Source organism: Epinephelus moara, chromosome 14 (genome assembly GCF_006386435.1).
Source record: "Epinephelus moara isolate mb chromosome 14, YSFRI_EMoa_1.0, whole genome shotgun sequence".
NCBI lineage: Eukaryota > Metazoa > Chordata > Actinopteri > Perciformes > Serranidae > Epinephelus > Epinephelus moara.
The window spans coordinates 3,383,201-3,410,742 of record NC_065519.1 but is presented as its reverse complement, the minus strand read 5'-3'; the positions used below and the strand labels follow the sequence as shown (position 1 = coordinate 3,410,742).

Below are 27,542 nucleotides of genomic sequence, written 5' to 3'. Positions count from 1 at the left end.
TTTGCTTGCAAGAGCTGGAAACTGCAATTCCCAGAATTCCTTAGCGGCAAAAAACATGGCTCCATAAACCTTTGAGCTAGTTAAAGAATCTTTTCATCTCTGAGAGAAAGGACGGCAAGATAAAAAGGTTTGTATAAGACTACACAACAGCAAAAAGCAATAGCAGAGAGAGAAAGAGAGAGAAGGATTAGAAAACCAACAGAAAGAAAAACGAAACGAAAAAGAGGTTTTACAAAGACAAAAAGGAAGCAGCGAAAAAAAAGGTGGACTCTACAAATTTTTTTTTGTTTTTTTGCAAAGGCCACCGAACACGAAATTCCACGAACCTCCACTGGTTTCACTAAGACTGCAGATAGAGGGAGACGGAGAAAGAGACGGGGACAGAGGGAAAGAGGGTTGTCACTTTTTGGGGATCCCCAAATAGACCCCACCCCTCTCACATTTAAGCCCCGCCCACCTCCCCTCCCCCACACTAGAGATAGAGCACAGAGAAGACAAAGGACAAAAACAGCTACAGTAGCTCAGTATATACTGCATATAGTCAACACACACAGAGAGAGAAGTCGCCATGAAAGACTTTTTGACAGCCAGTGACACTAAACACATCGGTAACACGTTTTTACGGCTTAATCACACTGGGTAATAAGGTATGACAGGATGGTAAAGACGGGGCTGCCAACTTTAAAAATGTCGTGGATGTTGTGACAGTTTTTTTTTTCTTTTTTGTTTTTTAATTATTACTTGTTCTCATCTTTTTTTTCTCTTTTTACCAAAAAAGTAGAAGAAAAAAAAGTTTTACAAATGAACGAGAATCACAGTGCTTTTAAAACACTAAACTTGTGAGATTTCTTTTTTTTTTTTTTTTTTGGCAACGGAGGCTGGGGAAGAAAAAACACAGAACAGAAGAACAACGACAAAGACGACATTGTTTGTTAAAGGAATGTGATTTTTTTTCTCTTCCTCAAAAAAAGTCATATTCTTTTTTTTCTCGTAGTTATTGGATTGATTGTTTGATAGATTGATTGATTGAAAATGCATGTCTTTATTACAATCTCCTTGTTGATATGTGTTTTTTTTTTATTATCACAGGGTCCGGCGATGAGATGGAAGAGAGTGGATTGTTTAGGAAAATCTCGTGGAGGTGATTCTGGTTTAGGAAGAAGAAGAAGAAGAAGAAGAAGAGGAGGAGGAGGAGGAGGGAAAAAAATAAAGTAGTACAAAATAATCGAAACAGTGATCAAACAGGAACCGGTCGAGGTTTTCAACATTCATTTTTCAAGTTAGCGACACTAGCGTATTAGCCTCAGTCTCACTGAGAATTAAAAGTGATTCAGTTAGAAAATACACAAACATAAAAACAAACACTATGTAGCCTAAAATTCAACCAATCGCCTCCATGTTGCCATGCGGAGCTGCCCCTCATGGCCCAATCAGATCAAGCGTTCCTTTAGACAAACGAAGGAGGGACGTAAAGGGTGAAACATGGAGATGACGTTGCTGATTTAGAGGTTCTAAGGTTCTTGCTGTGTTTCTGACTTTCCTGAAGGTCAGAAGAGAAAAAATAAAATTGTTCCCCCTCCAGAACGAAAAAGTACGATCAGTCTGTCAACGAGCTGTGGGTTCGTTTACAGCACCCACATCAGCCAGCTGAATCAGGGTTACTGGACGGTCGGTAGCACCATGAATCTGTAGATCGACAGGAAGAAAAATGTAGACGGAGAGATCACAGAGTGAGAGATAAGAGAGCGAAACGACAGATTTGAAATGAGAGGAGATGTAGAGGAGGTTATGTTTGGTGCGAGACCTGTAGGTAAACTCCTGGGATAAAAGAGGAAGTAGTAACATTCGATAATTCACAGGTCATTACCCGGCTGAAATTGCTTTTTTTGTTTTTCTTCTTAATGCTTGATTCGTAAGTTAAATCTGAGCTAGAATATTTTTATAAAAAAAGGAAGAAATGAAAGGAAAAAAAACAGCATTAATTCTCTAAACTATTCCCTCAATCGAGAAACGTCCGCAAAAACCTTTTTTCAAAAGATTATTATCTCTGAGACCTTTGTCGGGCGCAAGAGAGCTCCCTCTGCTCGGTTTAAAAACGTTCTTTTCAAGCCTTGATCACATCAAGATACATATGGAGGAGCGCCGCATAGAGTTTTCTGTCCGTTACAAATCCCTGTACCGTCCTCCTTTAAATACACACAATCAGCATCTTCATAAAGACGCGTCAGAAACAAGTCAAATAATAAAAATTATCCCCGTCAGGCTCCAGCGGAGTCCTTAGGCAATATGAATTCTCTGTAGGCAAAAAAGGAATTCTTTACAATAAAGAATAGTCAGTTTTTTTTTTTGTTCATCTGTTCATGAGAAAAACGTTGCTGATCGCAAGAAACAGGAGCAAAGAGAGAGGCTGAGAGAGGAGGAGAAGAGGATGAGGAGGAGAGAGAAAAAAGATAGAAAAAGGGGACATGTTTGAGGGTCATTCATGTCTATTACACAAGCTCAGTTGCTCAGATTCAAAGTGCTAGAGTACATTTGTCATCCTTTCCTGTCCTTTCTCCCCTCTCGGAAACACAGTGCTGTGTTGATAAAAGATAGCAAGTAAATAGTCTTTCTTTTTTTTTTTTTACTAGTGAGTAGTCTTTAACTTTGACACAGTTGTTGATTCCAGAAACACAGTAATGCGGTCTCGAACGTTTTGCGTTAATCCTCCTTCCTCTCCAGAGTCGTCTGCGTGGTGTGGATCCCGTTGCTGTACACCGGGAACGGTAGCGTCGAGAAAAGTCCCTCCGCTGTGGTGAAAACATTGGCTGCGGTCGTCATCTGGCCTCCCAGGGCGTTGTTCCCACCCGTGGCTGCCGGAGATCCGACAAACGGGCCGGCGGCTGCCGCTGCTGACATGTTGAGCCTGTGGACGTGGTGGTACAGCATCTCCATGGGCGTCTTGGGGTCCAGACCAAACCCCGAGCCGTCGACAAAGTTCATGGCAGCGTTGGGGAGGAGATTGCCTTGGGCCATGGCCAGGGTGACGTCTGCCGGTGCGTACCTGATGGTGCCGGTGGTGTAGACCCGTGGAGCTGTCGTGCTGGTAGAGGCCAGAGTCCCTGTGACCCTGTGGACCAAAGGGAGCACCACGTTACCAGCCTGCAGACGCTGTAGTGCCTCGAGGTCACCAGAGTACAGCAGCGAGGAGGAAGAGGTTGATGAGGATGAGGACGAGGATGAGGAAGTAGAAGAGGAGGTGGTGGGAGTGCCTTGTTGCTTGTCCCGCGGGGAGGCAGAGAGAGGAGGGGACAGGGGGTCTGCAGAGGAGGCGCTGGAGGGAGGTGCTAAACTGGCAGCGCTGGAAGCAGAGGATGGCGCAGAGCTACCATTGTAAGGAGGCTTCCTCACTCCTCCTGCTCCTCCCTCAGTTCCAGGAGGGGTGAGGACCGAGTCAGGAATGGCTACCTGGAGAGAGCCTCCCTGGGGTGAGGGGAAGGTCTCGTGGTTCCCCGGAGCGGCGGGCTTGGAGGTCATGCTGTACGGGGACTCGTTTCTGGAAATCTCTCTGTTGGGTGGGAAGTTCCAGATGCTGCTGTCGTTGTCGAAGTTGATCGGCTCTGCCATCTCCGTCTTGATTTTTAGGACCGAGGATGTTGCATTTGCACTGTTTGGGGAGTCAGCAGAGGTGAGGAGGTGGGAGGAGTTGGCAGGCGTGGCCTGGGTGGGGTCAACCAGCGGTGTGGTATCTCCCATGGCGACAGGGCTGGGCGTGGTTGAGGAGAGACGGAGCCTCCTGCTTCGGGATCCGTCCCATTTCTGCACTTTCCTTCTCTTCCGCCTCTTCTGGAGCTTGTTTCCAGCATTGGCGCCCTCACAATCCTGCACGCCACCATCCTCTTCCTCTTCGTCATCGTCATCCTCCTCTTCTTCCTCCTCCTCTGATGAAGAAGTTTGCGAGTTGTGCAGCTGTACTTCTTCCCCCTCTCCATAGTGCTCTACTTTGATATGAAGCCCACCCAGATTACCCAGTCCTCCGATGGCGCCCAGTCCTCCCAACCCTCCCAGTCCTGCTAACCTCCCCAACCTTCCTCCTCCACCTCCCCCTCCGCCCCCTCCTCCTCCACCTCCTCCCCTTGCCTCCTCCTGTTCCTCCCCTTCTCCATCTGAAGGTTCCAGACTGTCATCACTGTCCTGGCTCTCGGGGTTACTCGAGCTGTCTCCTTCCTCCTGACGCTTCATTTCCTGTTCAGAGGAGCAATGTGGTTGGCCGGGTTGCTGCTGACGCTTGCTGTCTGTCTCTGGGTCCTCACGTTCTGATTGGTGGCCTGGCTTCCCCTCGGACTTGGCGTTCTCATTGTCTGTTGAAGAGAAAGAGGTAAGTTGGTTAAAAATCTAAAATATCTCTACAGAATATATGATGGATTGATATTCATGGTCCCCAGAGGATTAATCCTCTTTAATGATTTCCTATCTTATTTTTTGGTGCAACCATGAAGGTGACAGTTGCAGTTGATATTAAAATATCTCAACAGCTATTGGAAGGATTGCATGAAATGTGATTCAGACATTCATGTTCCCCTCAGGATGAATTGTAAAAACCTTTAAGACCCTTTAAATAATATTTCACAGGATTTCCCTAAAAAACAATGTTTATATTTTCTTTAGTTTTCTGTGCTTTTGACATATTTGGGTGTCGTGGATATAAGCGGCCGAAATGAGTTTCCTCCGTGGGGTGTCTGGGCTCAGCCTTAGAGATATGTGAGAAGCGTTTGGAGTATAGCCCCTGCTCCTTGGCGTTGAAAGAGGTCAGTTGAGATGGCTCGCGCACCTGATAAGGATGTCTACTGGGAGCCTCCTGTTAGAGGTGTTCTGAGCACATCCAACTGGTAGGAGGCCTATCTTTATATCTTTAACCTTGTACCACCATCATCAGGTCAGATTTTTAATTTGCCAAGTACTCTGAGAATCAAAGACTTTTCCCATCAGCCTTAGCTGCACTTTGTGTTAGCATGCTAACATGCTAAACTAAAATGGGGATTATGGTTATACCTGCTATATATTAGCATGTTAGCATTGTCATTGTGAGCATGCTAACATACTAATATTAGCATTTGGCTTAAGACCACAAAGGGCCGTCCACACCAAGAATGAGAACTGTAAGAGGCCCTACACATGCCGTGTTTTTTGCACCCTCAAATTTATTGTTTCCAGTGTAGATGGGCGGCAGGTGCACTCAAATGCCAGAGCGGCACTCTTCACAGCACAACCCGGTCTCATCTCGCCGAAATCCAGCACTTGTTCAGACACTGACGAATAAAGCCATCTTTTCATGTTGGTATGACATGACGCCAGTCAATGTAATTGTTTATGGTGGTCGGTGGCATCAGGGGAAAAAGGCATGACAACAACAAAAGTTAAGGCAGCAGAGGTAGGGTGGACGGGAGAGGTGGTGGATGGGTCCAACAACCACTGACTTTACCCTGGGAGGCCAGTGTTTGCTTCCTGTGTGATTGTAAAGCCAAACCCTGTTCTTTTTTGTTAAACCAAACCACATGCGTGTTGCCAAAACGTAACTACGTGCCTTTGTTGTTTGAAGGGAAAAACCGTCAATCTGCGGTGTTTTACCAATGTAGTGCTTTTATTTTGAAAGAGACTGTATACAAACTGTACATTTCCTGTGAAAACAAAATCTAAAATCTAAAGGGTTCGTCTCCTGGGGAGCAGAAACGTGATCAGGAAATTTGATTAAAGTTGACATGTTGATTTTTCTTGTTCTGATGTTCGGTGTCTGGGAGATCACCATAATCATCAGGGTTTATCCTCTAGGACACACGAATGTTTGTACAAAATTTCATAGCAATCCATCCGATAGTTGTTAAGATATTTCTGCATAATTTAGAAACAGACAAAATTATTGTGGCATAAAAACAAAAGCAACAGGCTCTTCCCTAAAAAAACCCTGCTTTCTTCCCTTGGCTGAGAAATTGAGGATTCAGTTTGTGTATTTGAATTCCCGTGCTGCGACTCTCAGGTGTTGATCCTTTTATTTTCCCAGACAGGATTTCCATGTGTTGTGTTGTGTTGTGGCTGCACTGATGTGTGTTCAGTATCTGTAGCTGCTGCTGTTCAGGCATGTTGGCTCTGTCCAGCCCATTACACACACAACACACACACACTTCAAACCCTGCCAGCACACACCGAGGCCAGCGGCTGCCCAGCTGGCAACGCTCGGACTCCCTCATGGCACCTGAAATGTCGACTCAATTGCTTTGTCTGGGGAAAACCTTGTATCTCCATTAAGTGTGCTTTCCAAGCAAAACAGATTTATTCTCAGGCTGGAATCAGAAACGGACCTGTGGTTTTAAGTGTTTCCCAGAGAGCCAGGAAGGGTTTGGTTTGGTTTATTTATAAGATACCTCATATCAGGATTCGTCAGATATAAAACAATAAAGACCTGGAATTATTTCCATTGTTGGCGATGTTGTTTCCACAGTCCACCAAATTTTATCAAGATGGAGACAGGCCTTTACAATAACTTAGAAAGGAAACATAGATTAGATGATTCTAATTGTTTAATTGAGGGTTTAATTGTCACCAGGGTTTGATTTGCTTTCAGACCTAGAGTGGTCTCCTTTGGTCTGAATCAGGGACTCATGTTGTTCCAAAGCTGTAAAGTTGTATAATTGCCTAGAGTTGATTGGTGTTCTCACAGCAGCATTTAAAAATCCAGGAAGTAAAGCAAACGTTGAAGAAGAGTACACTTGCAAGATAAATGTGACACTTTCTAATGTCACAATGGAGGGACAACTACGCAGGTTGATTTTAGCGCTGCTCATCGTGGACTATATTGCTGTCATTGTTCATTTTAGTCAAACCATACAGTTTGAAAACGAGGCGCGGCTCCAACTAGAAAACAATGTTTTGATGCATTGGATGTGCTGAATGTGCATATTAAGGCAGTACAGGAGGAGGTGCACATTAATAATCCTCCAGGACTGTAACATGCTCATGTTTAACCCAAACAATGTGTCATGTGACTGCAATTGATTCAGCAGGAAATTTTTCCCACATGGAAATTCTGACCAATCAAGAGCAGCTTTCTCACACAAGGCATTTGATATGGTCCTCTTGTAAATGCTGCCTTGAGAACACGAACCAACTCTAGGCAATTATACACCTTCCTGATTTGGACCAAAGCAAGACCACTCTAGGTCTGAGAGCACCCTCAGTTATCTCATGAGATGAAAAAACCCCCAATCTATTATTTTGTTTCTGTCAGCCCATTGGTTCCTGCTGAAGATGTAAATCTTTAAAAACACCTCACAAATATGTCGTTTTGTTTTATAAAACATTGGTGGTCACTAGTTTTTATCAAACAAACAGGAGGAAATAGTGCATTTGTTGGGGGCTATTTCCAGCTGCGGATTAATCCACATTTAGTTCCCTATAGGGAGGATTTGCAGCAGCTGAACGGCGTCTGTGGGACTGAGTCAAACTTGTCCAATTTTCATGTTAAAGTCATTAATATTATGTTGTACTGCACTAACGGAACACTTTAATAAAAAGGCTCTTTGTTTCTGGCACCTGCACCTTCTGGCTCTGCACAGATTGCATCCTAACAGAACAAAGGTCAAAGGCCAGATATCTCATTTTAGAATATGTTGAGCCTGAGCACCTCGGGCCTGTTGGAGCCCGGCTGAAGCTGGCCGCCTCCTGCAGCAGCTGGCGTCAGTTTACAGCCGACAGGGTGCCAGAATCATTCTCCTCCAGCAAGAATAACAGCTGGCACTGATTCTCATCATGCCAACACAGGCTGCAGGACTTGATAATATTATGCTCAAGGTGGAGGCCCTGCATTGGTTTAAATTCAACTCTACTGGCAGCGTGTGAGCTTTGTCTTCTTCAGTGTTGGCTGTGTTTGGGATGTTGGTGACACACAGTTAATCCTTAATTTGTATTTCTGGATCTGAATTCAGTGTTTTTAAGATCTAATTTCTTCTTCTGTATGAATGCTCACGTCAGGTTATAGTCTCTGTTCTTTTAGTTATTGTGATTCTAGTGAAATGATTAAGATTACCTGTCTTATTTTCAGTAATTCATATATTAAACAACTAAAAAAAATGCAACTTAAAAACAAAATTTTTGTCAAAGCTTCTGTTGTGTTGTTTGAGAATTAATGCAATCTAACTGAAACACTTTTATGTCATGTATTAACCTTTTATCATGTTCACTGCTCAGGTACCACAGAGTCAGATCACCTGTGGACTGCACCTTCACCTTAACTTTCCCCGTAGACTCAATGAGACAAAAGCAGCTTCTCATTTTGAGCCTGTGTTAACTGTCATTGGCAGATTTGATGAGCTAAAGCTTGCTAGCTGACATTAGCTCTTTGAGTTGGTTGAAAACTGTTTCCAGCTGACTTGTTTTAAGATAAGAACCCTGCAAAATGGCCTTAATGCTTTGGACAGCTTTGTCCATGATGTCACACTAAAAGAATAAAATCTTAAAGCTTTGAACTCAGCGTCTTTACCAGATGATGATTTTGAGAACATGGAAATAAAGGGGTAACACTGGTCTTGTAGTCTTTGTATTAAAGTAGGATGAGGAAATTTATCGTTGAGAGATCGTAACTTGGTTAGGTTTAGAAAAAGCATCATGTTTTGGGTTAAAAAAAAAACACATGACCTGACATTAATATCACCATATGTTAATTGTGTAAGGTTACCTTAAAACAACTATTGGTTTCACACTGGAAACAAAGTTTGGTCTCCTGGTTGAAAGTCCAGTTTTGTTTGACCCATTTATCTCCCATCTCCCCGCCTTACGTGTACTCGCTCTTTGTACTCCATCAATTGCTGTCAATGTTAACTATTGCTGTGGATGTGTTTACTATGGACTCAGTTGAAAGGCTGTTGCATCTCATAAAGACGTCAAAAGTTGCCTTTGGCGTTGATATCTCACACCAAGGGGTGTGACAACAAGGACAACAGACAAACAAACAAAGAGATGGTGCTATAGTACCTCTAGGAAGTCCCGTCTTTATGCCGCCTTTGCATTTTTACACAGACCCAACCAACAGCATGTCGCTCCTCTCTCTCATTTTTGCCTACAGGCATCGCCAAATAAAAAGAGGCGTGATGGATGTGATATGTAGACAACAATGCTGGCCTCGAGTGGAACATAAAATGTGCGCGTCTGTTACATGGCGGCTGATCTCATCCTCTGCTTGAAGGGTAGGAGCTCCCAAATCTCTATTTTCCCAATTTGCTGACATTTTCAGCCGGTGTCTTCTTCTTTGAGTTAGCTGCTAACTGCTAGCAGCTACTTTTAAAATCCCCAGCACTGGGATGCACCCGTAACATGTTGTCAAAACATCACACCCGTGCTGCCCATGATACATCCTGCCGGGTGTCTCATTTATACAGACACTAGTTCTGCACTGTTATTACTTCCTGTGGTGGCTTGAAGGCGGGACAACTCTGCCCCCTCATTGGGTGATCGTACCTTATATATAGCAAGGCAAGGAGGCATAACACCGTGGTATTCCCACCTTGAACAAGCAACGTAAAAGGGGCTAAAGAGCAAAGCCAAAGCCCATATAACAGTTGCGGGACGTGTGGATCAAAATTTAGCAATGAATAGATTTTTTCATAATATTTTTTTTTGTTTTTTACAAATTGTGCTTTTAAAAAGTGATGGGGGACAAAGTGTCAGGGACATGTCCCCAGAATCCCCAGTGTGAATGACACCTATGTCAATCAAATATGAAAATTAGAAAGTCAAGTTAAATGATCAGACCCAAAACAAAGGAAAAGGAGTTCTCTGAGGCAACAACAGGGATCAGTGATTGGTTGTTACACATTCACAGCTCATTCATGCTTCTGTTTGGCTGCTGATTGGTCGACTGTACGTGCTGCTGCTCTCCTCCAAACACAGTCAGTCCAGAGAGGTACAACCACATGAGAGCACATTCACTGAGAAATGACAACTCTCTTCAACAGACAAGAGTTAAGGTCTGCCCAGGAAGTCGCCTGATTTGTCACTGGGCACCATTTTGAAAAAGTCACTAAAGGGGTCTTTTAAAAGTCGCCAAACGTGAAAGTTGGCATCACCTCCTTCTGCGGGCTACACAGGCAGCATGAACCGGTGTTCTGCTGCGAAGTGTCGCCACTTGTGTTGTTGTGGTGCATTATCTGGATGCTCTTCTGTGGTGCTTTGTGGCCTTGTTGTGCAGTTGTGTGAAGTTTGGAGGTGTTTGGTGGCGCTCTGCAGAGTTATGCTGCGTTTTATGTCATTTTGTGGCGGTGTTGCAGCGCTGCCAGTGAGTGCTCAGTCCCTGCAGCTGTTGGCGTTCATCACCACCCAGCCTGGCACACACGGCACACTGGCACCAACTGATAAAGCGTCTTTGGCTTTCTCCTTTTCTCACTGCTGGTTATTACACTGGTAACACTTGAAGAGGTGCTTGTAAGGAATCATACAGGTTTTATAAGCATGTTGTGGGTGAGAGAAATCTGATTATTATATAAAAACACTGAAAACAATGACGTAATATTCTGGTTGTGATCCATAATTCCCCTGTTCTGCCTCAAACAGATCAGTTCTCATCCCTTTTTTCTCCATCTTTCTTTCTTTCCATGCTTCTGATCGTCTCCCCTCCACCCTTTGTTTCTCTGAACATTTATTTCTCAGTGATATTTAACTGCTTTTCACTCGCTCCTTTGTCCCTTCCGTCTTTCCTTTCCCACCTACCAGAGTTTTCTTTGGACTCAGAGTCAGAGTCTGAGGTTTCAGATGACTCAGAGGTTTTCTCAGGCAGGTTGGGCAGCTGGGCAATGTCCATGGGCGTGTCTTTATACTCTGGATTACTGTGAAGAAACACAGAGAGATGGTTTTGTTTCAGTCAGTGACAACATTTACATTTTATTTATTTCTACCATTTATAGTTTGATAAAAATTGGTATTCATAATACAGTAGCTCATATTGTAAATATATCATAAAGTATCATTCCACACTGGTAGTTACATTTTTTATTTAATAACAACACAATAGATGTGAACACTATCTTCTTAATTCAGCTTTTTAACTAAAACAAAATGGTCAGAGACAAATTCCAACTTTACTATTTCATCTAACATATAAATATATTGTTCAGTCATTGTGAACAGTAATTTATAATTCAATAAAAAAGCATAAAAGGTCTAAAATATTTTTCGAACCTATTAGAGTTTGACTGAAATTCTTTAAATGAACGTCTTTATTTCCGTTTTTTTCTTCTTCTTGGTCTTTTCTTTCACATATTAAATTAGCTGCAGTGAATGTAAACAACTCCCTGCAAAAACCTCATATTTAATGTGCATTTGTGTAATTTTATAACAAAATTCCAATTTCATACATTAATCTAACTCATTAATTGTGGTGCACCTCAAGGTTCTATCTTAGGGCCCATTTTATTTGCTCTGTATTGTCTCCCTTTAGGACATTATCTTCTATGAGCACACAGTCGCCTTTCACTGTTATGCAGATGACACACAAATTTACTTTAATTTATTTAATTGTCTTTGCTTAAATGATGAAAAGACTTAAGTTATTGTTTTTGGTCCCACCAGCACCACAGGGAGCATAGCCAGCCAGTTAGAGCCATCATCATTAAATGTTCACACCCATGCCAGGAATGATTTTGACTTTGCACGGAAATTTGATAAACAGATAGACTCTGTGATGAAAGGCTGTTATTTCCAGCTACGTAACATTTCAAAACGTGAGTCCGTCTTCTCTCAATGACATAAAGACTGTTACCACCTCTTAAATCCCCTCCTACTTGCAGTGAATGTAAAAAAAACCCCTGCAATTATGTTATAATTAATATACATTTGTGTAATTTTGTGATAAAACTCCAGTGTCTTAATGTAACTTAATTGTGGTGCACCTCAAGGTTTTATCTTAGGGCCCATTTCATTTGAATGGGCCCAGAAGACTGTAACTCAAGACTCTAATACTGCAACTCAGTCCCTGGGTGTTGGCCAGTCATCTTTGTCTCACCTGCAGCTGGTGCAGAACGCTGCAGCAAGACTCCTTACTGGTACCAGAAAAAGATATAGCATTACACTGGCACTCCTGCACTGGCTACCTATCTTGTACAGGATTGATTTTAAGGTTATTTTTTTTGTTTGTTTTAAAGCCATACCTGGGGCTGGCACCCCTGTACATTGCTGACCGTCTTGCCCCTACTCCACCTCTAGGCCTCTTAGATCTTCAAGACAATGTCTTTTAACTGTCCCAAAATCGAGGCTGGTGGGTAAGGGAGATCGTGTCTTTGCGGTAGCTGCTCCAAAGCTCTGGAATAGCTTTCAATCAAATATTCCTCCCTCTTAAGACACATCTTATGACGTATGTGTTTTCAGTGACTTTGGGTTGCTCTTAGTTAAAATGTGGGTATTTATGTGCATAATCTGTCATTTATTTCTCATAGACAAAATTTGGGAATGTGTAGATGTAGGGAAGCTGAGACTATCGTCGCCATAACAAATGGGCAGAGTCGACCCTCTGACCTGAGGACATAGTTGACCCAGATGACGTTCTTCTCGTTGGCGTTCTTGGCGTTGATGGAGATGGTAGCGCTGGACTGGATCCAGATGTAACCGCCGTTCTTCTGGATCCACCGGTAATACTTCGTCACACACTGACCCTTATTCATCACTGAGAGAAAGACAGACAGAGAGCGGAGGTTTGTTATGTCATGGTGGATTTTGTTTGATATTCTGGATGTTTCAGACTGTTGGACGTCACACTGACCGAGCAGCTTGTTCATCACACGATGGAGAAAAGACGATGAGTTGGAGAGAGAAAGTGGGTGAGAGAGGCAGTCATCAGATGTCATGTGACAGCTGGCTGAGAGCTGCTCTGCTGCTGCCGTCATTAATCAGACCAACACACACTGCCAGCCTCCTTGTGTGTGTGTGTGTGTGTGTGTGTGTGTGTGTGTGTGTGTGTTTATAGGTGTGTCACTGTCTGTTCATGTCTTTGTGTGTCTCTGATTGGCTTGAGACAATACACCCACGCCATGACATGATATGTGTCCCCATATGCACTTCATCGTACAATATTTTCATGATATGTTTGGCTACTTCGTGCTAACATGTTGACGTAAGTTACCGTTAGCATGCCTGATGAAGAGGACCAGTGTTAGTGTGTGTTCAGACAGAGTAAAGTAAAACTTTGCCTCGTGTCATTTGCACATTTCACAAACATCCAACTGTACAGACCATCAGCCTCAGTGTCTCTGAAATTTTTCATGTCGTCTCTGCACACTCATCACGTAGACGCTAAAGAATAAATGGATTACTTAATGTGCCTACTGGGCACAGGCCCAGGGCCCCCCTGAACTTCATCTGCACGATGTCACTCAAACTACTGTAACATGTACTGACCAGGAAAAGACTCAAAATTACCATGATGCAAAGAGAGAGAGATGCAAAGAAACTGCAAAGAGACACAAATCAAACAAAAATACTCAGTGACTAAAAAAATGTGCAAAACAACAACAAACTAGAATTTCAAGGTGGACATCCAAAATTAGTCACCAATTCAGTCTCTGACCAAATGTCTCCCCTTCTGTTCCTGAGATATGACGCTGAGTAACAGACAGAAAAGTGTTATTCATAAGTTACTTTATCCTGTTGGACATTTGAGTCAAGTTTTGTCACATTAGTGTATGAATTCTTGAGTTATGACTGAAAACATATTTTGTGGGGTCACACCGATCTTTGACCTTTGACCACCAAATTCTAACTGGTTCATTGTTGAGTCCAGGTGGATGTTTGTGCCAAATTTGAAGAAATTTCCAAAGGGTGTTCTTGAGATATCGTGTTCACAAGAATGGTTTGTACGTACGGACAACCAAAAAACATAATACCTCTGGCCACAGCTATCACTGGTGCGGAGGCATAAAAATACACAAGACACACACACACACACACACACACACACACACACACACAAAAACAACAACCCACAAAGTGACCTCAAAGAGACAGTTTTGTCATAATTAGCGTATGGATTCTTGAGTTGGGGCCAAAAACATATTTTGTGAGGTCACACTGACCTTTAACCTTTGACTACAAAATTTTCCTTCGTTTATTCTTCAGTACAAGTGGATGTTTGTGCCAAATTAAAGAAATTCCCTCGAGGTGTTCTTGAGATATCATGTTCACAAGAATAAGACAGATGCAAGATCACAATGACCTTTGACCGCTAAAATCTAAGCAGTTCATCGTTCAGTCCGAGTGAATGTTTGTGCCAAATTTGAAGAAGTGACCTAAACTTGTTGCGGTATTGTGTTCACAAGAATGAGATGAATGCAAGGTCACAGTCACCTTGACCTTTGACTACCAAATTGTAATAAGTTCATTGTTTACTCCAAGTGAACGTTTGTACCAGATTTGAAGAAATTCGCTCCAGGCAGAAGATGAGCCAGACAAGGTCACACTGACCTTGACCTTTGACCTATAATCACCAAAATCTTATCAGTTCATTGTTGATTCAGAATTGACCTTTGTGCCAAATTGAAAGAAATTTCCAACAGCTTTCTTGAGATATCGCGTTCAAAAGAATGGGAAAGACGGACAACCTGACAGCATAACGCCTCTGGCCACGGCAGTCACTGGTGCGGAGGCGTAAAAAGAGACAAAACCAAAAAGTCGTGTGTGTGTCTTGCTCCTTTGTGGGAAAGATGGTGGGGCCTTTTGTGTATCTGTCCCCAGAGGTCCATTGTCTCAAAATCTGCACATGGGATAAAGACAACAGAATTCCATGATTTTTCCAAAACTTTCAAGGATTTTAGTAATTCTGTGACTTTTCCAGGTCTGGGAAGCAAGACTCCATGACCATGGGTTATTTATTTATTCAATACTGAGCATGTTAAGTCTCCATACTTTTCTGTTTTCCTTCTTTATTCATTATTTCCTCAAACTTTAGATACAACTTTTTAACCATTCACCAAATTATCACCAAAATTCTCCAAACAGATTTATTTTGCACACATGACAACACTAATATCTGCTTTCCATCAGAGTATGGAGAACATTTACCATCTGTGCATTGTGTTTCTGCTTATCGTCCTCTGGTAAAGGAAGATTCCAACACACACACACACACCTGGAAGAGCTGCAGTACCTGCCGCTCTCCACCAGATAGCGCTGTGTCACTGTGACAGCACCTCGCGGCCTCGGGAGGTGGCAACCCCCCGCCTGCCCCCCCCTCCCCCCTCCAGCCCCCACCCGCTGCTCCGCCCTGCGACGGTACGCAGGCAATAAATTTGGCTAAATTAACCACTAAATGGTTATCTCAAGCAATATGTATTGGCATTAATCAGGAGCCGCTCAAACAGAAACAGTCAGAGACCAGAAGCGAGGGCCACTAAATTCATATCCCTCTCCTCCATTTAATTACGGACACAAATAGGTTTTTCCACGACAGAGAAGAAAGAGAGAGAAAGTAGAGAGGGTGATTTATATAAAAAGAAGGCCAGTAATTAAAAACTATTAGAAACTAATAGCATTGTTTAAGACGACATCCCCAGGGCTGCTGTAATTGACTTTGGTCGGGCGGCCGGCGCTCATTCCTTCTCTATTTGTCTATTCATAGAGAGGGGGAGAGAGATGGAGGGGAAAATAACTTGTTTGCATGTTAAGGCAGAGATGGTGAGATCACGTCACCTTGAATGTGACCTTGCTTTGTTTGTACGGCAGAGTAAATAACGACACAATGAATGCACACACACACACACACACACACACTGCTGCCTGTTCAGATGACTTCAGGTCCTCAGAGAGCAGCTCAGTGTATCAGCATGTCCAATGGAAGAGGACACACACACACACACACACACACACACACACACACACACACACTCATACAAGGCTTTATAACGCCAGCAGACAGCTCACTGTGCTGTGCTGTAATACACACTGTCTCACACATGAAACCATACTGTCAGCTGATGTTCGCTGCTCACCAGGACATAAAGACGTTAATAATCACTATTCAATAAAGACAAGGCTACATAATCAATACTCACATTGACCTTAGGGCTATTTTTTATTTGAAGCTTTTATTTTGAAGCAGTTTGTGTTACTAACAACACAAAAAAAGCTAAAGCTGTGGTCTGATTTGCATTTAAAAAATATACTAATTACATTTATCTGTGTTGTGAAGAAAAAATTGGACAAACTTAGAGATGAGCAGTGATGTGTTTTATAATGTAAGTTATGCAAATTTTGCAAGTGATGGAGATGTGACATTGGGGAACTTTTGTACCGTGTATCAACCCAACTGGATTTGATCGAGATCGCACTCTTAGGTCAAGTCCTGAGACTTTCAGTGGGACCAGACACTTCAGTTAAAATCTGAGACTTTCAGCGAGACCTGAGACTTGAGAACAGAGACTTTAGTAGAGACCCGAGATTTTAGGTGAGACCGGAGACTTAAGTCAGGCAGGAGACTTTTGGGAAGACCAATGACTGTAATCAAGACCAGAGACTTCAGTAGAGAGATTGGAGACTTCAGCGAGACCAGAGACTTTCGTCAAGCTTGCAGAATTTTGGTGAGACTAGAGACTTTAGGTCAGACCGGAGAGGTCTTAAGGTGGGACTGGAGAGTCTAGTTGAGATCGGAGACATTTGGCGAGACCAGAGGTTTTAGTTGAGACTGGAGACTTAAGTCAGGCTGGGAGACTTTCGGACACTTCAGTCAAAATCAGAGACTTTAGTAGAGACCAGAGATGTTAGTTGAGATTGGAGACTATCGGCGAGACTGAAGACTTTCAGTGAGCTCGCAGAATTATGACAAGATGAGAGACTTGTGTGAGATTGGAGACTTTAGTACAGACCAGAGACTTTAGTCGAGACCAGAGACTTCAGTCGAAACTGGAGACTTTAGTCAAGACCAGAGACTTTCAACAAGACGAGAGACTTTAGTCAAGACCGGAAACTTAAGTCTAGACTGGAGACTTTAGCTGAGACCAGAGATTTTAGTAGAGACCAGGGACTAGCTGAGACCAGAGGCTTTAGTAGAGACCAGAGACTTCAGTCGAAACTGGAGACTTTAGTCGAGACCAGAGACTTTCAACAAGACGAGAGACTTTAGTCAAGACCGGAAACTTAAGTCTAGACCGGAGACTTTAGCTGAGATCAGAGATTTTAGTAGAGACCAGGGACTAGCTGAGACCAGAGGCTTTAGTAGAGACCAGAGACTTCAGTCGAAACTGGAGACTTTAGTAGAGACCAGAGACTTTCAACAAGACGACAGACTTTAGTCAAGACCGGAAACTTAAGTCTAGACTGGAGACTTTAGCTGAGACCAGAGATTTTAGTAGAGACAAGAGACTAGCTCAGACCAGAGACTTTGGTAGAGACCAGAGACTCTAGTAGAAAACAGAGACTTTAGTAGAGACCACAGATGTTAGTTGAGATTGGAGACTATTGGCGAGACTGAAGACTTTTAGCGAGTTTGCAGAATTATGACGAGATGAGAGACTTCAGGTGAGATCGGAGACTTTAGAACAGACCAGAGACTTTTGAGGAGACCAGAGACTTTAGCTGAATCTGGAGATTTTAGTAGAGACCAGGGACTAGCTGAGACCAGAGACTTTAGTAGAAAACAGAGACTTTAGTAGAGACCAGAGATGTTAGTTGAGATTGGAGACTATCGGCGAGACTGAAGACTTTCAGTGAGTTAGCAGAATTTTGGCAAGATGAGACACTCCAGGTGAGACCGGAGACTTTAGAACAGACCAGAGACTTCAGTAGAGACCAGAGACTTCAGTCGAAACTGGAGACTTTAGTCGAGACCATTGACTTTCAACAAGACGAGAGACTTTATTCAAGACTGGAAACTTAAGTCTAGACTGGAGACTTTAGCTGAGACCAGAGATTTTAGTAGAGACAAGAGACTCTAGTAGAAAACAGAGACTTTAGTAGAGACCACAGATGTTAGTTGAGATTGGAGACAAGCGGCGAGACTTAAGACTTTCAGTGAGTTCGCAGAATTTTGGCAAGATGAGAGACTTCAGGTAAGATCGAAGACTTTAGAACAGACCAGAGACTTTAGAGGAGACCAGAGGCTTTAGTTGAATGTGGAGACTTTAGTAGAGACCAGAGACTTTCAACAAGACGAGAGACTTTAGTCAAGACCGGAAACTTAAGTCTAGACTGGAGACTTTAGCTGAGACCAGAGACTTTAGTTGAATCTGAAGACTTTGAGACTGGCAATAGTAACGGGTCCATGATCATAAAAAAATGACTCAAGACCAGACTCAGTCTTGCCTCAGTCCATCTGTCCATCCTCCGTTTTCGTCTCTTCCTCTGTCCTCCCCCCTCTGTGTCTTGCAGGTGAGGTTTCTGTGTTTAACCCTCTCCTCATACTCCTCCATTAAATCACCCGCTCTCTGATCGTCCACTAATGAAGGAGAGGAGAGGAAGGGAGAGAAAGAGGGAGAGTGTGTGCTGGAGGCTCGCCTGAGGCTGCAGGGGAGAGACCGATAGATTAAAGGAGTCCTATTCCCTTTTAAAGCCTCTCCACCTCACTTTTTTCTCTTCATTTCCTCCGTCGCTCTCTTTCTCTTTCACTCAATGTCACACTTTGCGCCGTTGTCTTTCCCTCTGTGTTTACCTCTCTCCTCTTCTCACCTTCCTTTTTTCACTCCATCTTCCTCCCCTTTACACCCGTCCTCTCGCTCCCTTTCCTCCTCTTTAATCTGCTGGATTTCCTCTTTAGTCTCGTCTACCTTTCAGATTACCTTTACCCCATTTACCCTGTGTGTGTGTGTGTGTGTGTGTGTGTGTGTGTGTGTGTGTGTGTGTCACATTAACGTGGAGGTAATTTACGGCTGTGAAATTGTGTTATGGAAACGTCCTTCCTGTCTGACAGGAGATGGAGGCATGAAGACCTTCTTGTTATTTGAGAAATAAAAAGTAAATCCCTGCTCTGTCGCCCTCTGATGGCCCACTGAGGAACAAAAAAGATTTTTGTTTTCCTACAAGATACTAGAGATGTACTAGTCAATTTAATTACCTGGATATTGACAGCCTGAGTCTTCTCAATATCTTACTTCCTGCATTGTGTCCGGACCCATCAACCAACATCACACACTTCATGTCAAAGGACACATGAGGGATGACTTCAAGGGACCACGTCCAAAGATGGTGCCCCATGGCGCCTACACTGAATATTCACAGGGAGCATGTGCCAAAAGTTTCCCAGGCTTCTTCAGGCTGCAGGCACATTTTTGGAGCCCATAGCACATGCACAAGAATCTTTGTCTGGCTGAGCAAAGCCCCCAGGAACAGCGTTGCACTTTGAAGTCAGAAAGACGTAGTGGCCAAACCGTGAATTTTAAACTTGTGGGTTCTTCATGAGATGCCATTGGGCCCAAAAAGATTTACACTGTGAAAGAGATATTGTAAATCCTTAAAGTTGGAGAAGTCATTAATAGCTGAATCCAGAGTTATTTCCTGTCATTAATCATGTGAAAGAGTCTGAGACTGAGCACTTGGGAGGTGTAGTAAAAGGAAACACAAGGCACTTGCTCTTTGGATCCATAGATGCCGAAGATCCAGGTAATGTTACACCCAGAAATTCAACTTTTTTGCCCCAATGAGGAACTTCCATACAATTAAAAGGGGCAGCGCCTCCTCCAAGGTATCCAGTTGGTTTTTACATCCATGGTCTGAGCTGATTTTCTGGTGATTTCCTGCACAGAAATAACTCACCAACATGACTTTTTAATTTTTTTTATTGGACCTATTGGAACTCTGACCATAGAGAGTCATGTCAGAGTGTTTGTGACGATTAAACAAATTTTAAAACATCAGGGAACTGCCTCACACAGTCTTTAGCGGTAATTTTCATTGGTAAATGTGAGACACATTTGGGTCACACACAGAGATAGTGAGTTTGGCAACATTGTGCAGGGGATTGCTATGATTGGTGAAACTCACAAGCAAATACGATGATTTGTTGATGAATTTGTGGAAAAGTTGCGGTAACAGGATGAAACTGAAAGGTCAAAATTGCATAATTCACAGGGATTGGTTGAATTGTTGTTTTCGTGACACTGCAACATCCTGGAGGGGGTGACTTAAGCAGGATTTATACTTCTGCAGCAAATCAATGGGCATAGGCATTGCTTAAGCACATACCCTACACCTCTTCACCACCTCTTCAGAAATGTAACTACATGTTTCGGTGATGTAGACCTCCTTTTTTTTGTAAGCTGAAACCATTTCCCTCAGTGGAAATGAAGCTTTTATTTACTTTTATTCCACAGATTACAAACAATAAATTGTGAAGACAATAAAGCCTCAACACAATGACATTTTATGTCTTGTGTGTGATTTATCCTGGCTTCATATGAGCAGAGGAAATCTCTGCTAACCGCTAGGCTAATTGTGACAATGTAAAATGCCATAGGCTCATGCTAATAATGTTAACGTGTTTTCATTGTGGAGAAAAATAAGTCCAGAATAAGACAATTTGTTGTTGAACCTTGTGAGTTGTGATTGAGCCGAATTGTTTAACATTTCTTTCGTTAAATGTCGCTGTTGTTCTTGGCTTCATATGAGTAGAGGAACTCTCTGCTAGTCGCTAGGCTAATTTATACAATGTAAAACACCATAGGCTTGTGCTAATAATATTAGCATGTTGTATTTGTGGGGAAAACGTATAGTACAAGACAAGTGTTTGTCTATCAATATTGTGAGTTATAATGAAACCAATTTCTGCACTCATCTTTGAAACTGTCAGTGTGTGTTATATGTATTTTGAATCAACCAAACTTTACAGCGCTTCACAGAACCCACACTGCCGACTAGTGTTTTGGAGGTGTAACTGCAGAGTGACACAGACACACCACCGCACACATATAAATGCTCACAATGGCGTAGGCCACATGTGTAGGCTAAGCTCAAGGCTATGTGTAGAGCCGATGCACGACTATAAATCTCCCTTTGTACTGTAACAAACCAATCAGAGGCAGTGGGGTAGCTTGTTAGCATGAGTGCTAGCTCAGCTATCCCTGTTGATCACATGACCCTGGTCTTACATGGCGTAGCGGTTCCTTGAGAGTCTCCTCTAGCAGCAATGACGCTGCTGTATGGTCTATATTTATTTTTCCCTGCAGAGGAAGAAGTTGTCTTTCGCTTTAATTTTGACGGACAGCTTGAGATAACAGGAAGAGGCGGAGTTAGGTGATTGTTTAGAAACTTTACGCCTGCTTAGATTTGATTACAACATGAGTCAGGACACCTCCAGATGTGAAATTATTTTGTACTTATCTACATTAACACTTCATTTTTCTTTAACTGTAGAGAAGTCATGGAAAAGTCAGCAGGTGACGTTTGGGTGACTTTGTTTCATACACTTTGTGTGTGTGTGTGTGTGTGTGTGTGTGTGCCATGTCATTGAGGTTGTCCATGTTTCTCACTCATCCCGACAGGCTTATTTTTGTGTGTGTGTGTGTGTGTGTGTGTGTGTGTTTTACAAATGTACTTGTGTGCATAGCTTCATAGGTGTGTGTGTTTTGTCTGCCTTTCAGTGTGTGTGTGTGTGTGTGTGTGTATTCATTAAAGGCGGTGTTAGTCCAGAGAGACGAGCTCTGCTAAAACGCCTGCAGGCTTTAAATCCACCGAGCTTTCACTTCTGTGCTCGTCTCTCGCTCCCTCTCACTCTCTTTCATTTCCCATTGCATTTGAATGTCTCTCGGTTGTGTCTCTGTCTCCCAAACATCCTGTCTGTCTCTGTTCTGTCGTCTCCTCCGTTGGTAATTCTCAGTCTTTTCCTCTCTCTGTATGTCCAAATGTCTCTCTCCTTAAAACAAAACATTATTTTTATCACGTTTCTCTCCTCGTCTCTCAGAAAAACTAGATATCTCTTTTTGTTATTAAGACAGTTTCCCCCGTGTCGTCCTTTGACTCCCTGAGAACCAGAGTGGAAAATCTCCTCTTTCCAAAGAGACGAGTGTATTCTCTTCTGTCATGTTTTCTCATTTCCCTATGTTCTTGCTTTTATTGTTAAAAGACAATTAATATTTCTCTCTCTCTCTGATAATCAACTCTTTTCTGGAGAATAAACTTTCTTTTTCATTCAAATTTGACGTCCACACTGTTCGGCAACTTCGGAGCCAATCAGAAACAGATTTGTGGAAAAGTTACCTGAAAAAAAAAAAAACTTTTCAGAAAAATAAAAACCTGTTTTTGTTTGTTAGATAGATGAGACTTAATTCTATAAGTCCACAATTTGCAAATGATTTCCCAATAATGACAGTCATTCAGTCATTGGAAAGTAACTCTGAACAATTAAGCCCCGTTTCCACCAAGCAGTTCAGTTCACTTTTTTTCAGCTTCCACAGTGAAAAGTTGTGGATGGTACCAACAGACCCGTTCCTTAGCGTCCCCATGTTTGGTCCCCCCTCTGTTGGGGTACCTAGCACACAGATCTGGTACTAAAAGGTGGAGCTGTGAACACTGCAGTCTGATTGGTCAGTAGAGGACGGTCACTAACTTCTAGCCTCGCGTCACCAGGCTCTTCACGTACGGGGAAGAGCCTGGTTTCCATTCACTCTGAATTTTGTCTAGATTCTGGTTCCGGTCTAGAGAGCGGATCCGGAATTCACCAAATTCAACAAAGTAAAACTTTAAATTCTGGCGCACCATCGATTTACAATAAAAGAAAAAGGTTAACTTAATGGCTTGGGGCTTTTCTTGTAAATTATATTCTTTAAATCAAAAAGTTTCCCCGCATTTTTATGAGCTTGGTGCTTTTATTTTGACAGAAAGGCATATCCATCGAATTACGGATCCTGTCTCTCTCGCCCTCGTTCCGGTTCCTTACCAAAACGGCCACTAAACGGCTCCAGACTACTAACTTCATTCACTGGGCCGACTGCCGGCAACTTTTAAGGTGGAACGTTAACTTGTAATGTTACTCAATGCATGAGTTGATGACGTGAATCCATCAGCACACCTTAAATTTCACTGTGACAACTTTGACCATCACTTTAGTTTTTATATGACACACACTTTTAGTAATGACTTTAAAAATATAGATTAATTTGGAGCGGATTATGTGAAGGTCATATATTCTAATCCTCACTTCCTGTGGGCTACAGCAACACTAAACCCCTGAGCTTGCCTGAGAAGGACTAAATGCACAAAGCTGCTATTTTTAAATATCCCATGGAGAGAGACTCTCACTGCAGCCTGTTCTATTTTGTTCTGAAAATGTGGGCGTGCAGCCTCGTTCTGTGGACGATAAACCAGGTGCAGACTTCCATCTGTGTCACCGCTGATGAGGAAATACAGCGAGTGCTGGACGGAGCAGTGAGTGACAACAACCCCGCCCACATTTAAGAGGACTGTCTGAACAGACCGAGGGTCTAGGTACCATGTCTGAAGGGTTACTGCTGGTTCCAAAGGGACTGGACTGAAAGGGTTTGGTGGGAATGGCGCTTTACTCAAGTACTGTGCTGAAGTACACTTTTGAGGTACTTGTACTTTAATTTTCTGTTGATTTAGAAAGTAGAAAACATGACTAAAATGTTTTGAATTTTGTCAAATAAAACTATGAAGGATAAAAATAATTAAAAGGTGAATAAAACATTTTTGTCTCGAGATCTTGAATAGCTGTCAAAATGAACACTACTTTGAGCATCACAAGCTGAGTGCTATCTAGTTCCATGTTATTGGAGAGAAGGCAGACGTCTCTACGGCCGATATGTCCAACACTTTGTAACTCGGTGCTCGAGACAGCTGTGAGACATTCCTTTGCTTTATTGTAAAGACATAATGAGTACAGTCTGTCCTCTGCACATCTCTTTCCCCTTCATTCGCTTTTACCCTGCAGTTCATCTCCCCTCCTCGGGAACAAGATGAGATTTCTCTTTTGTCCATCTTGTCCTTCTGAGATCAACTCAAAGACGAGTATTCTTTCCTTTCCCTGTCTTCCTTTATTTCTGTAAAACCAAGAGAACCCTCTCCTTATGTCTCCGTCCTCACACATCCTCTCTGAGAAATGGGTATTTCCTGTCTTTTTTAGTCTACTGTTCTCATTCCTCCTGCCTCTTTCTTTTCCTCTTTACCTGTCTCTCCTTGAGAAAATGAGCATTCTGTCCTCTGTTCTTTCTTGTCTCTATCTGCAAATCACTCGTTCCCCTTTCTCTGCCTTTCTCTGAGAAAAGACGAATCTCTCTCTTCATCCCTTGTGCAAAGCATTTCTCTGCTTCTCTCTCTTTCTCTGCCTACAAATCACTCCTTCCTGTTCCCTCCCTTTCTTTCTGTGTGAAGAGACAAGTTCACCCTCTATCTCTCTCTTTCTCTGTCTCTCTGTTCTCGGAGTGGAAACGAGGACAGATTGACTTTGAGATCTGACCCGAGCTAAGACCGGCTGTCAGCAGGTAATGATAGAGACTTAGAGAGTGACGCCTTTTCACAGAGAGGGATCACGCCTCGTCCTCCACTTAAAAAGAAGCCTTTTAAAATTTAGATCCCTGTTGAGAGAACAGGCTATCCCTCTAAAATACACCTTGATCGATTCCCTAACTATCCGACTCCTGCAGCAGCGGGAGGACCGAGAGCAGACGTGAAAATAAATCCCACAAAAAAATCAGAGCCTGCGAGCTGCTGCTGCTCTGCAGAAACACAAAAGTGAAGAAAAAGTATTTTTCTCAGCTGAAATCTGCAGCTGTTGGACAACAACATGAAGCCTCCTCTGAAAAAACACTTATTTGTGACAAATTTTATGTACTTGAACCTAAATTCAGCGATCAGTCAGAGACCGAAAAGAAAACATGATGGCCTTTTTCAGGAAACCTTTGGGAACTTTTCCTGCAGTTCACCCACAGGAAGTTGTCTCTGACTTTGGCTTCTGGGTCTCAAAATTTCATGTTCCTGAGGTGGGACTCTCTGATGGACCAGTTTATGGTCCAGATTATTGCTGTCACTGGACGAGGAAAATGACTCGACCTATGTAGAGACTCTGGAAAACTTTGTTGCCCCTGACAAACACAGTTGCGTAACTGAGGCGTAGTTTTTAGCGCTGAAACTTTCTCACTCATCAAACAACAAACCTCCGGACTGTTCTGACTATTTTACCAACCCGGTCTCACTCCGAGGTCTTCAAATATCGATGCTTGGCCACTGACTTCCAATGTCAGACACTGGCGAATAAAGCCGTCCTTTCACATTGGCATGATACGCTGCTGGTTGCTGTTGCGGCTTCAGGGGGAAACACGGCAGGACAACAATGAAAGTTAAGGGGGCGGAAGTCCAAGGTGGTGATGGATGGGTGCAACAACCACCAACTTTCACCCTGGAGGCCAGTGTTCGCTTCCTGTAAGATTGTAAAGCCTGTTCTTTTTTCCTAAACCCAACCATGTGCGTGTGTTAGCTAAAACGTAACCAAGTGTGTTTGTTCTTGAAGGAAAAATATGTCAATTTGAGCTGTGCCCTCCGTCTCTTCCTCAGTTACTGCCACACACACACACTCTCATTTTGTGGGAAACTCTGCATTAAGTTACCAGAGAAAAACACACAGATTCAGAACCGTACAAACCAAACCAACATAAAGAGAACTGGATGCTCCTTCTTGTTAAGTAAAAATATTCTCATGCACAAACTCAACAAAAACAAAATTTAGGACAAAAAGAAAATGTTTTTTCTGCCTGTACTTGATGTCCGAACCAAACCACACCTGAAACTCATCACTGACAAAACACAAACCAGACTTGTCGTCATCCAATTAGGCGAAAAGCTTCACCACATCTGCTAAAACAGAATCATTAGACTGCTGCTCTGAAATCAGCTTCCACACAATCAGCAAACGAGTTCATGAAGCTGCCGAATTAAACCGCCCCAAAGAAAGGCAGATTTCAGAACAATCTGACGGCGAGGATGAAGAGAGAAAAAAAGACACGGAGCACCTCCAGCGCCCCGTAGCCATCCATTTCTGAAAGCCCCCCTTTCAGAGAGGAAATTAATTTTGAAAGAGGAAGAATAAAACGAGCAGCCGAGGTGACCGAAGGTGCTGTATTAGACTACGCTCGACTAAAACCAAGTCATTTAAACCGCTGGCTGCCGGCTCGCCTCCCTGACCTCCCATCCTCACAGCAGACAGAGACGAATAATCTCCCTCCATATTTCACTTCCTTTTTTTCTCGTGTTTTACACATCCTAACCCCCCCCCCCTCCTCATCCTGTCTGACCCCGCCGGGCTGCCGTAGAGTCACTTCCTGATTGCCACTCTGGATGTTCAGAGCTCAGGAACTTTTGGGGAAGGTAATTGAAAAAGTTTCAGGGAGCTTTATGCTTTTCTGTTTTTTCTCTGGTGAGGTGTGTGACATGTTTAAGTTTTGTCAGGTGTTATGGTAGCAGTGTCAGTGGGCAGAACTCAAGGAGATTCACAAGCAGGTACAAAGTTCTTAACTGAAATTGCTGAAAGTAGAGACACAAAACAATCGCCAGGAAAAACGTTGTGTGTTTCTGCAAACCAAGAATACCGTACAGCTGTACGTTATTGTGGCCCCCAAGGTGCTGCACCAGAAGGTTTGAGGTCTACTCCTCAATGTGGACAGTTCATTCTGAAGTCGTCAAATACCGCCGTTTTATCAGTGATTCACCTTTTACGGTGGTACAATACACCTGTGGGCGGGGTCAGCTTGTAACGCTGCCGGACAGAACCTTTTGTGGTGTTATGAAATACCGCCACTCGGCTGTACAGCACCTGTCCTGGCAGTATGATACCTGGACGGGTGGCGTCAGGTCATAACACTGCTGGAAGGCACCTAGTGTCACACCATCCACCATCCCCTCCACGTACAAATGGCGACCGGGCAAACAGTGTTCGGATATTCAGCGTGTTCTCAGTGCATGCATACTTCCTAAAATGTTCACCAGCTGTAAACATGCCAGATGTTTACATGTGTACATGAAGTTGTAATGAAACATGAATTCTCCTCAGTTTTTGTGTGAGGAAGTAAAAACTATGACACTGCAGCTGTTGTGCAAACCTTTCCATTTTTCAACAGAAGATAAAACTGCCTTTAGACATATTGGTCTCAAAGTCTCGGGTCGGAGTTGGTGTTTCTCACGGCAACAGTTGACTGACAGCTGAGAGCTGGTTTTGCCAGGAGACGTGCTGTCACCTATCATGCTGTCTACTGACTGGAGGAGTCAGTGTCTGTAACAGCTTTGATACGAGACCTTAGATTTCAATGAACCAACACAGTGTTAGCATCAACATCAGCTGATACTCTTTACAACATTCAACGTGTGGACACGTCATGCAGTAGAGTTTGTGTTCCACTAAGGTGCTAATATGTGCAATGATACCAGGTCTGTCTGAAATCTGACGCAAAAGTTAAATTTTTTTACAGACTTGATGCAAATTCTGGACTCAACTAGAGTTACTGCCCTGTGGTTGTATGACTCCTCCCACCAGTCCACCCTGTGGTTGTATGACTCCGCCCACCAGTCCACCCTGTGGTTGTATGACTCCGCCCACCAGTCCA

General features: G+C 43.1%; 1 protein-coding gene across 1 annotated transcript in view; it reads right to left on the bottom strand.

Moving 5' to 3' along the window:
- Positions 1-506: 506 nt before the first annotated feature.
- Positions 507-27,542, bottom strand: part of LOC126401106 (neuronal PAS domain-containing protein 3) — a 453,646-nt gene continuing 426,610 nt past the window's right edge. Inside the window, exons 10-12 of the mRNA XM_050062200.1 lie at positions 12,535-12,682; positions 10,735-10,850; positions 507-4,340 (exon numbers count right to left, since the gene is read on the bottom strand). Of these exons, the coding sequence (XP_049918157.1) occupies positions 2,701-4,340; positions 10,735-10,850; positions 12,535-12,682 (1,904 nt within the window). The 3' untranslated portion in view covers positions 507-2,700. The remainder of the gene's footprint in view (positions 4,341-10,734; positions 10,851-12,534; positions 12,683-27,542) is intronic.